Genomic DNA, 12,299 nt, shown 5'->3' on the forward strand with positions numbered 1-12,299 from the left:
AAAGCACAAGAAATAGCGTACCGTTGAAGACCTCGAAGATGACAGTTCACACAATATAAAAAGTTTCAGAACAAATAGAAAAGCATCGAGAGAAGGTGAAGAAATTTTATGATCGTTGTACCAAGAAACTACCGGAATTGGAAGTAGATGATGAGGTTAAGTACGTCTGATTACCGACGAACGTTGTGAGAAAGCAATCGTCCTTCGGAAATTACAAGATAAGTCCGATCAGATCCAGACGAAAGAAGGAGTGACATTGATTATTTTGATCTATGGAAAAAATGGAATGTAGTACACCAATACTAATATAACACATCTGTCAATAAATCAACTATAATTTACAAACTAGTTTATTAGTGTTGTTTTGTTTATTCGACAACACTCCTACAGAACTTCCTCTCATAGTTCTTCCAGAATGAACACGATTCACGATATGTAGCTCTCGTTAGCCACTTTATCTAAATATCTATTTAGTGGCTCAAGGAATGATACAGTTTGTGATTTGTTCAAAATCAACATTCGCGGGCCGAGCTGTGAGAAAAGTAATCGAGAATTAATAACGATACAGTTGAAACAATGAATTGGAAGCCAAATGTTCAAAATCTGAATTCTTTATGTGTTTTGTTACTTAACCATGAAATTGATAACACTGTATGGAATGTGATACAGCCCTGAAGATTGTGTTTTTGAGATAATACGATGCCATTGTGCCAATCGGATTCGAATTTGATAGAATATCCAACTAGTTGTTGTATAGTTGAGGATAATGACACTTACGGCAGTTTATTTCATCGCTGCGATCGGTACAATCATACCGTCGGTCACACCGTTGTCGAATGTCGATGCAGTTACCATTGCTGCATGTCCATTCGTGTGCTCTACATTGGGGTTCTGAGCCGTCAAGAGATTAACCGTGTGATAATGATGAAATAATGATGTGATCAAATGGAACATGAAAAAAAGGCAGAAATTGAAGAAACGAAAGATGCAAAACGAAATCATCATTTTTGATCGATAAAAAGCAAAACTTACTGCAGTCGTTTTCATCCGAACCGTCAGCACAATCCACACGAAGATCACAAAGACGGGATTCTGGAATGCATTCCCCAGTCTTGCATCTGAATTCGGACCTTGAACAGGAACCTAAAATACGAATCAGAATAATTCATTACGAACTGAGACAGATTTAAAGAATAGTAAAAAAGCGCATCAATAATTTAAAAAAATGAATGAATTGATAATAACTTACAGTTTCGCTCATCTGATTGATCTCGACAGTCCGGTTGTCTATTACAAACGAGATATGACGGAATACACTGGCCGTCATTGCAAGTGAACTCTGTTTGACGGCATGCTAGAATTATTTGGAAAGAAAAACCGCGGTTATTACAGTGCAATGTAAGGCAACTAGTAGAAATGGATATTTTGAATGGAAGTGTATGCGGAGCCTTTAAAAAACAACAAGCAAACACACAAAAGCAGAACACGAATGAAGTTTGAAAAGGATAACAAATAGTATAATACTTATGACAGACATACAGCTGTACTTGCGTTGTACTTCGAAAATTGTATGTCTGTCACCATGTACAGCGCTAGAACCATGCAAGCAACTCGGTACAATCGCTGTACCTGTACCGCTGTACATGGCTACAGTTGTACTGTGCGCAGCGCCATAGACGGTTAGTGGTGGGTAGCATGAACAAGCAGAATCAAATCACTTGATAAACGTTCTTTTCATTGACTTTCTTTTAAGTTAATAACTCAGATTGGAAACTTTTTTGTTGTGTTTGATAGTTTAGACACTAAATAAAAACCTTTTTCATTGAAATATGTGGTGAAAATTGGAAAAATATCTGATTGTCAGTTTGACATACGGTACAATGTACAACCAAAGTATGTCTGTCATGGTACGATGGTACCTGTACAACGCTGTACACGTACAACGCAAGTACAGCTGTATGTCTGTCCCTGGTATAAGCTATAACTAGTCAAGAATGTTTCGTCGTAATCGTAGGTTTAAACTTCGGATTAACTGAGCATTTTATTGGTCTCTTCCAAGGCAAGAGGCGAGTGAATTGTAATATAGTCATAGCGTTTTGTCTTAAATCCCGAACGCTTAAGCTTTATTGATCACTTAAGCTTTATTGATCAAGATTTTGAATGCAATAGAGCTTTCTTTCTACTTGAACACAATAAAATTTATTTACGAATCCATATCCATGACATAAAAATAGCAATATTTCCTCACTTATATTTGACTTAAATTCCGAAAACCATTTTCGTCACCGACTCAAATTCCGAACAGCACAAATATGCAAAAATATTGTGGTAGGGATAGTGTTACCCACAGGATCCACGGAAACTCACGAAGGACTTATATTTTGTAGTTCCTTTTGGGCAACTGAACTTGGATCAGGAAAAGATTCATAATCAATGGCTTCGGTGTTCCATGGATGCAGGTCGTGCTTTAGAAATCCATCGATCTGTATTTGGTCTATATTCTCCATTGACTTTAAGGCTTCGTTTAGCAGTGGAGCGAAATCTCGTTTTGTAATAATTGAACCTCCGTTTTCAAAACGCCAACGAGTTTAATATCCCAGGCAGCTGTCATTGGTTTGAAAAATTAAACGTCTTGAAACGGCTAATGAAATGAGTGGAGTTTGGAGTCAGACAAATCAAAACATCCACAATATTTACAGAATCGAAGCGATTCGCATGGGGGCGATGCCCATCGACGGAAACAATGACCGGGAGCGGAAAAAGCGTTGAATTTAATATTCTCTTCCAGATTGGATGATCTGCGGTGTTCGTGTCTTCTACACAGCTCACGATCTTTTGCTCTCCAGTGGATGACAAAACAGTGGCTCTTCTAGCAGCATTCCTGAGATTTACGGATTTTGTCCTCTCGTAAAGCGTAGTTACAAAAATTTTATACTACATGGGCTGAACAGTCCCGCGGTTTTTAATGAACACAATCGTTTTTTGGACAAAGCTGTACTTATTCCTCAACATAGTTTCCTTCGAGAACAATACACTTGGTATAGCGAGTTTCCAACATTTTGATTCCCTTTCTGTTTTATTAGATGTACCGGAAAGTTTCTTCGGTTTTACAACAGATGGCGTAACTTGATTAATATTCCAGTGAATCAAATTTCCAGACATTCGTTGGAAAGCTACTGTCATTGCGCGTCTTTTTCGGTATATGTCAAAAAGCTGAAGCGTAAAAACATAGTTTTTTACCCTTTCTAATATGTCGAATTTCGATCCAACGAGAGTGTTTTTGCGGGGAGTGTTACTTCAATATGAAGAAAAAAGCTGCGGATAGTCATCGCATTTTGGTGGAAGTTTATTGTGACCATGCTCCAACTTAGCGAAAGTGTTAGACGTGGTTTGCACGGTTAGTAATTTAGTAATTTAGTGAATTAGTAGTAAATCTGTAATTTTGACTTGGAAGACGAAGAACGTTCCGGACCGCCGAAGATGAAGAATTGGAGACTTTACTCCATCAAGATCCGTCACAAACGCAACAAGAACTTGCAGATACATTTGGAGTAGCTCAGCAAACCATATCTGATCATCTAAAAGCAATGGAAATAATCCGAAAAATAGGACATTGGGTGCCGTATGAGTTGAAGCCACGAGACGTCGAACGCCGTTTTTTCACGTGCGAACGGCACTGCTCAAACGGCATCAAAGAAAAGTTTTTTTTTGCATCGAATCGTTACTGGCGATAAAAAGTGGGTCCATTACGACAATCCTAAACGTCGGGCAACGTATGGATACCCCGGCTATGCATCAACATCGACGGTCGCGCGGAATATTCACGGCTAGAAGCTTATGCTGTCTATTTGGTGGGACCGGCTGGGTGTGGTGTACTATGAGCTGCCAAAATCGAATGAAACCATTACGGGGGATCTCTACCGACGACAATTGATGCGTTTGAGCCGTGCATTGAAGGAAAAACGGTCACAATACTAGCAAAGGCACGATAAGGCGATCCGTGAATTACCAGAAAGATGGGAAAAAGTTGTGACTAGCGGTGGGCAATACTTTGAATACTAAATTTGTGACGATTTTTGCAAAATAAAGCATTATTTTCAAAATATGCATTAGTGCCACTCTGCAGACTGCCTATTGGACTCAGGAGTGTGATAATGGATCCACATTTCATCCATTGTCACAAAACGTCAAAAGATTACGCTTCAACAACGCAAAACCGGCTGTTGAATCATCAACGTGCCGCTGTTTTTGGTCGACGGTCAGCAAACTAACTCGTGTAACTTCACTTTATGATCACTCAAAATTAGTCGATGCACTTGTTCTACGATTTCTGGGTGCGTAGCCACTTTTGGCCTTCCAGAGCGAGGTGCATCTGCGGTACTTGCACTACCCATTTTAAATTCACTAAACCACCGATAAACTGTTGTTCTCGAAGGAGCAGAAGTGGAATAACATTTCGTCAACCACTGCATTGATTGTTCAGGAGTTTTTCTCATCAAAAAACGGTGTATTGACAATATGTCGGAAGACAAAAGGGCGAAAGTCAAAGGTCGAAAGACAATAGGTCGTAAGACGAAAGGTCGAAACGACACTAGGCCTAAAAGGAACATTGGAACATAAAGCGACCTTTCTCATAGATTTACTTCATGAATTTTGTTTAAGAAAGTCGTTTTAGTTAAAAACTGGTCAAAAATCAATTTTACTCTCGTTGGTTTACGTATGTGACCCTCGATTTGCGAGGAGAGGACTTACGAACCTTTCTTTACTACCATGGTCCGCAATTAGTTTAAAAAGTTTAGAGCTGGCAATTTCGGGATGAAAGATGAAGACCGCGACGACGGATACGGACATTATCAAGAACGTGCTCACTGAAAATAAATCCGGGATACATGTAATGTGCATGAGATAGCGGATGCCACTAATATTCCTAAGACAACGGTACATAAGTATTTATCCAGGATGGAATATGCGAATCGATATGAAGTTTGGGTTCCACACCTGTTGACGTAGACCGGTCTTATGAACCGTGTCTCTACATGATGGGGATCCTTCCTTGAAAAAGTTGAAAAGTCACTGGAGATAAGACTTGGAAAATGGACTTTTCGGATTTTGAGTCTGTTCGGAATGTGTGTCAAAATAAGCGACCATGCGATATTCAACCGAGAAATTTGAAACTGCTTTTCCCTGACTATATTTTCCGTGTCATCTAAATATACTGTGGAACCAGTCTGTCGCATTTGTTCAATTGTAAAATTCGACTAACCACAGTTTATCTAAACGTTATGCGGACACAAATTTCCTACAGCAAACGTTCGCAACTCAGAAGTTTAAAACAAATGAAAAGAAATTTTGTGATCTGTGGAGAAAATCGATGAAACTGATAGTGAAAACCGATATCTTCGAAAAAAAAGCTTATGAAACAACGCTTAACCTCATATGTTGTTGATTTCTCTAGCTGTTTTGGATTAGGCTGCCGTTGACACTTCGGTAAATCTGGCTTCTTTATTGTTGATTTCTATTCAAAGCCTACCGAGTTTATTGTCAAATGACGCCTAACGACAAACGGAGAAGGTTTGGTTACATACTAAATTAAAAGTAAATTACATCCTACTACTAGATAAATAGTATGATCAACACCAAATGCAGCTAACACCATAACGTGCGGGAGTAATATTTTCAAATGAAGACAATAATCGTATTTTAACGAACAAATAACATATTTGCTAATGAGGTTTTAATGAGGTTGAAAAGTTCGCTTGGGCTGGAAAACTTAATAAAGTTTAATGTTATTAATGAATATTGTAAACGATATTTTATCATCATTAAAAATAACTCTTCTCAGTTAAGTGCCGTATCGCAAGTATCCTGTGTTTTTATTGTGCTGTTTGTTCATCGATATTACCGTTACGAAGCCGCCCGAAAATCAAAATTATATCTCCACATCGTCTGAATTAACCCTTTCCGTACAACATCGAGTCTCACTCGTGGGTACATAACATAGGGCGCTAGAACGCTCAGCAGAGTAGTGGAATCACTTGATGTGTGACGTATTAAATAATACGGGAAGGGGTTAACAATCAGCTAGGTAGGATAAGTGAATTTGACAAATTCCGAGCTGGCTAAAGAGTGGTTGAACTAGAAAAGCCCACTGGCATTGTCCGTTGCCAAAACCGCCTCGTCCCACCTCGTCGCTCTCCTCCAGAACATTGTTTGGTACGACTCTGAGTTCGCCTGATAGCTGCCTGTATTTCCATTGCCGTGGACTACCGCCAATGTCATAGCCATTTCTTGTATTCACCTGTACAAAACAAGCTCGAGACAATAGGTCGTATGAATAAAAAAAAGTATTTACTTATTCTGCCCGTTTCCAAGTAAAGTAAACTTTCCTAGTATTTACTTGAATCCGTATGAATAAAAGTTTACTTTACTAATTTGATTTTCGAATTCGAACATAGTTTTTACTTTGTCAAACGTCTATCAACTGATTGTTTAGGTTTCGTTTCAAAACGTTATTTTTTGGACAAAGCGTGAATTCGCGATGAAAAAGTGTCGACGTCTGGTGGCGACTTTCAATTAGGGATCATAGTTTGGGTCCCTATCTCGTTAGTGTAATACATATCATATTAGAAGACACGAAGCCAGTTTTCAAATGTTAAAATTTGAATGAAAATGTTCACATCATGTTATTTAATCACTTAAAACACTTTTTTCCGACTTTTATTTAACCCTTTGTCTATACATTTCCAACATCATTACTGAAACTTTCATTATAATATAAAGTTGTCTTCAAAAACAATATCGTACAAGATTTTTTCACCACCTGCAAACAAGTGTTTTTCATTTAAACAGAATCCCAAATCGGTACGGGAAGGTTATTTTTCATTCATAATTTAAATTTTAAAAACGTGTTCATTCCGCCTGAAAATCAATCAATTTTTTTTACGCTCCCCTAAACTAGTAAACGAAGCTCAATGCCATCAATGCAGATCGTTAACTTGTTTAACTTCAAGCGCAAGATAGCAGCATTAAACATAAATCGGATATGACATCAAAACGAATGATAGTGTTTTCAGATCCAAAGTATGCTCATGAGCATACTTGATAATAACGAAGTAAATACTTGATGAATGCTGTTTTATTCATACGAAATCAGCTAAACATCCATTTTTGAAAAGTAAATACTTTGTTGTTTCTTTTATTCATACCAAACGTAGTAAGTAGTCACTGCTCGACTGCTCGAATGAAGTAAAGTAAAGGTGAATTTTGTTTTTATTCATACGGCCTAATAAACTTATGCTGAACCTGTTGTTCTTCTCACTACGATATCCAAAAATCGTCACCCCATATAGTATCAGTCATTCATATCGTTGCGCTGTGACATCCTCATCACCGAACATTCGTCAACAATAGGACACCCAGCAGAAGGTAAACATAAACAACCTGTGTATGTGTAAATAGGGAACGCTGTGAAACGGAACGCTATTGCTCTATTGTCAGTGTTGCCAGTTCTGCGGATTTCATCGTTGTGATTTTAATTCGCTGTGTTGAAAATATTGTATTTCGCTATGCACGGCGTGTGTGAAAAATGCACAGTTGAGCTTCCAGCTAATTACTGGGCCTGTGGTGGTTTTTCTTCCGGCTGGTTTTGCTTCAAATGCACCGGTATGTTCCCTGAAATACAGCACGCTGTGAATTCCAACGCTTGCCTGCATTGGATGTGCAACGCATGTACCGGACTTATGACGAAAGCGCGATTCACCAAGGCCGTTCATTCCGTCGATGCTGCTTATGAGGGAATCATCGAAACTATACGAAATTAGTGCCCCCCATGTAAACTCATTTGCGGTACAGGTGGGCAAAGTTCAGATACATGTGGTATTACTATTGACACTGCAAGTTCAGATGCCAATCTTTTCTGGATATATTTGTCGGGAATTGATCCTAGAGCACCGGACGAAAAAGTGATCGAGATGGTAAAGACCAGATTAGCAATAGATGACGTAAAGCTTGTTAAGCTTGTCCTTCGCGGTAGAGACGTTTCTAGCCTCACGTATGTGCCATTTAAGCTCGGTGTGTGCCATGATCTGAAGCCAAAGGCCATGACATCGTCAACCTGGCCCACGGGTATTCGTTTCCGAGAATTCGAAAACTACAGCTCGAACAAACTGGGGTTCTGGGGTCCTGCAGCCGATCAACCCCAACCAAATACGCCGTCAGCAACCAACTAACGCCACAAACGTCTATTGTCTGTAACGCCAACATTCCAAACCTGCTCCCGCCGATTTTCATGATTCCCCAGCTCTGGTTAATCACTTAACCATATACTACTAGAATATACGTGAAATGCGAACTAAAACAAATGAATTATTCACGAAAATGGCATGTGGTGATTACGACATCGTCGTTCTTACCGAAACTTAGCTGCGACCCGATATTGCGAATACTGAGCTGGCGTTCGATTATACGATTTTCCGTTGCGATCGTAGAGAAAGATCAAGTTCTTTAAGACGCGGAGGTGAAGTTCTGATCGCAGTTAGGTCTTCCTTTCGTTGCAATTCTGTATTGTTCAGTAACTACACTGAATTAGAGCAAGTCGGCGTTTCCGTCAAACTCCCTGATCTTACTATTTACATCTGTGGCATCTACATTCGGCCCAACTCTCATCCTGATGTATACACCATATACGCCGTATGTGTCATCTGCGACCGCGTATTGGATACTGACTCCATTGTCGTAGTCGGCGACTATAATCTCCCATACTTATCATGGACGTTCGACGAAGACATAAACAGTTATTTGCCTAACAACGCCTTCACGGAAGTCGAACTTGTGTTCACGGAAACAAGAGCTGCATCTGGACTCCATCAAATCAATACGAACCAAGGCTAGCTGGCACGCAAGGTTGTTTTACACGGCCACACTATCCACACAGCCATTCCATGCCGAACCGATATACTGGTTCTCAGATTTTCGTGAAAAGTGATAGTTTTGTTCTTTATCGCAAAACATTAGACCCGTATTTTTTATTTTTTTATTAGGATGATCATTTCTATTTTATGGTTGTCCGCAAAATCAATTCTTTCCTCTTTTTGACGTAGGACTACGTCTAACCGGAAGATATAGGGGGTGAAATGGAAATCTAGGCACTGAACAAGTAGGAAAAAATGCAAGATTTGGAACGCTTATAACTCGAGCATTTCTCAATAGATCGCAAAGGTTTTTGCATCAATTGATAGGAAATATATCTACGCATCTATCATAACGAATAACATTTCATTTTTCTTTAGATAAATAATTGAATAATTGTGAAATATCAAGCATTGTCAAAATGCACTATGTGCCCATTTTTGATTGGTCCATTTTGTGCTCCTCAAATCGTACCGACCAAAACGGGCAACCAGAGCAGCAGCGAAATAGAATGAAGCACGATTGGAAAGGAAAAAGAAAAAAATGAACGAAACATTGGTCGCAGTCTCATACATGCGTAATTCTCGAGCCAGCCAGTCAGCTTAAAAATCCCCGCTCCGCTGCCGTAACGATCATTCTCATTCAAACCGTACACCACATCGGTTCGCATCACAACAAATCAACAAACCAACCCAAGCAGCCATGTCTGGACATGGTAAAGGAGGAAAAGTGAAGGGAAAGGCAAAATCCCGCTCGAACCGTGTTGATCTGGAGTTCCCCGCAAGGGTAGCTAGGCCGAGCGCGTTAGTACCAGTGCACCAGTCCACCTAGCCGACGTTATATAGTTTCGGCCGCCGAAGTGATCGAGTTGGCTGGTAAAGCTGCTCGCGACGATAAGAAAAACCGCATTAAGAAAAGAACACATCAAGACAACAACAGGCAGTTGCAGCGAGTGGCGAGTGGCAAACGCAATCGCAAAACGGCATCAGGTTGCAGAAAAAAAAAGTTTGTTCTTTATACAAACTGCTTTGGTGGCAAATCCAGAACAAGGGGCATCGAGGGCTTTAGAAATGGTTTTTTTCAAAACCACGAGTACTAAGTTTTCTAAATTGGAACCATTCCATAAAACAAGGCGCTTTTCAGGGCCATTAAACCTTCCAAAAAAGAGTTTAGGAAATACAGTTCAATGCTTTCTAAAACAATATCCAAAATAATAATAAAACACAAATTGATTTTTTCATAATTTGTTTGCCAGGATATGATGAATATGTGAATTTGGCAGTTGTTCTGAGCTTATTGATAGTTGGGGACTTTCTTGATTATTCAATTTTCACCAATTCTTAAATTGTTTCCAGATTGAAAGTACAGTAATTTACAATTAGTTCGACATTTAGCTAATTGGACGGACATGTAATGCGACTTATTTAGTTGGACATTTTTGTAAACATAGAGATCCAAATTATGACCCCACATTGAAAGTCGACACTGTACCACTGTCATCGCAAATGTTCAATTACAGGTTAAAATCGCCTCCAATGCGACACTGAGTGGCGCTTCGGCACGTCGCATTGAATGTAATTTACTGTACAACATGTCACAAAGCTGGATGGGAAGAAATTTTCCAACTGTGAAAGCTGTGGCGAGTGGCAACAAATCGCTAAACAGGAAGGTTTAGCCGAACAAGATAGGGATATCGAGGGAAAACAAAACAATAAACTCTTTAGATTGAAGATAATTTTATGATCCTGAAAAGGACCCTTTTTAGCCTGCATGTGAATCCAACGAGCGAACAAATCGTAATGAATGTATTTTTTTGCCATCGCTCCCTTTTAACGCTCTTGGGTTCGTCTCGTTGGACTCGCCCCTCTGCTGAGTCTGCCGATTTGTCTCTATCCTGTGAGTGTGTACCGCTAGAGTATAAAACACGCGGACCCCAAAAAAATATTTTATTTTCTTTCAAACCGTAAACCCGTGTGGTTGTACGACATCGGCATCGTGGACGTAACAAAGGAGGACAAGTTAAGGGAAAGGCAAAGTCCCACTCGGATCGTGCAGGTGTGCAGTTCCCCGTAGGTGTATCCGCCAATTGCTCCGCAAGGGTAACTAGGCCGAACGGATTGGTGCCGGAGCACCAGTATACCTAACAGCGATTATAGAGTTTCGGCCGTCGGAGTGCTCGAGTTGGCTTGCAAAGCTGCTCACGACAATCAGAAAACCCGCATCAAGAACAGAGCAGCTTCGGTTCGGCGCTCATCAAGGCAACAATTAGTTTCAGTGAGTGGCAAAGTGTTTCACCGGCACGTCCCATTAAATGTAATTTACTGAACAACATGTCACAAGCTGGATGGGAAGAAATTTTCCAACTGTGAAAGCTGTGGCGAGTGGCAAACGCAATAGCTAAACAGGAAGGTTTAACCGAACAAGATGGGAATATCGAGTGATAACAAAAACACAACACCAAAGGTTCTTTTCAGAACCATCAACATATTCATAAAGAGTAAACAGTAAACTAATCCATTTTTCAGGTAGATAGGTAGGTATTCACGTAGGAGAAGAAAATAAAACAATATATTTAAAATATATATTTAACAAAAGCTGTCCCCTTTGTATAGTCCTATGTCACTCCGGTTATGTCCCCGACATTACCCACCCGTCTTTTTTGAACTACTGGACCGATTCAGATGATCGACATATCAAATTGAAGCCAATCAGCTGGTCTTTATTGGGCTTGCGAAAAAAATGGATTTTGATTTCGTAATTGTTGATTGTACTAGTTTTTTATAGTTTACATGGTTTCGAGACATTCTTCGCCGATTGCCCGTAGTAACCAGACGAAGGAAAGTCGCGTCCAAGTTCCGTTATCGGTTACAGCGTGATTCTTGTTTTTTTGCCGCTGAAGAGTTCATTTCGCTATCTGGATAGTGAGTGAAGTGCCCTGCCTGCAAGTGGATAGAGGCTTTCATCCTCGGAAAGCCAAGCATTGGTTTTTGTTTTGTCGCTGCTTCGCCGACATTGGAGATTTCGCCGAGTCATCGTGCCAACAGTGACAGTGCGGGTAAGCTTTCACCGACGACTGTGTGTAGTGGTGTCGTAGGCACATTCCCACCACCAAAGAGCTTTCAGCACGCTGCCGTTCATCTGCACTGGAGTGCGTTCAAAGAATATAAGTGAAAATTTAAAATGGCAGAGAGTGGGGGACCTTCGGATATGGAGGTCTCTGACTCTAGTTCCCTCCTAACGGATAAAAAAAAGTCACTCAAACGTGTTCCAAATACGGAAGATACTTCTTCTGGGGACGAGTCAGCTAACCCTACCAAGCCTCCCTCCAAAAAACTAGCAAATCTCCCATCTGCCCTTAACGATCCCACTCTACCTTCAACCTCGTCTTCTCC

At 40.1% G+C, this 12,299-nt stretch overlaps 1 protein-coding gene across 31 annotated transcripts in view; it reads right to left on the reverse strand.

Annotated features, from left to right (window-relative positions):
• LOC129775235 (basement membrane-specific heparan sulfate proteoglycan core protein) overlaps positions 1-12,299 on the reverse strand; it is a 220,014-nt gene that overhangs the window by 129,176 nt on the left and 78,539 nt on the right. For 28 of the 31 annotated variants that reach the window (XM_055779700.1, XM_055779686.1, XM_055779689.1 and 25 more), the window contains 3 exons: positions 1,250-1,354; positions 1,033-1,143; positions 778-891 (listed from right to left, as the gene is read on the reverse strand). In XM_055779700.1, coding sequence (XP_055635675.1) covers positions 778-891; positions 1,033-1,143; positions 1,250-1,354 — 330 coding nt within the window. The remainder of the gene's footprint in view (positions 1-777; positions 892-1,032; positions 1,144-1,249; positions 1,355-12,299) is intronic. The other 3 variants (XM_055779707.1, XM_055779705.1, XM_055779695.1) reach the window with 1 other exon arrangement.

This window comes from Toxorhynchites rutilus, chromosome 3 (assembly GCF_029784135.1).
Source record: "Toxorhynchites rutilus septentrionalis strain SRP chromosome 3, ASM2978413v1, whole genome shotgun sequence".
NCBI classification, from domain to species: Eukaryota; Metazoa; Arthropoda; class Insecta; order Diptera; family Culicidae; genus Toxorhynchites; species Toxorhynchites rutilus.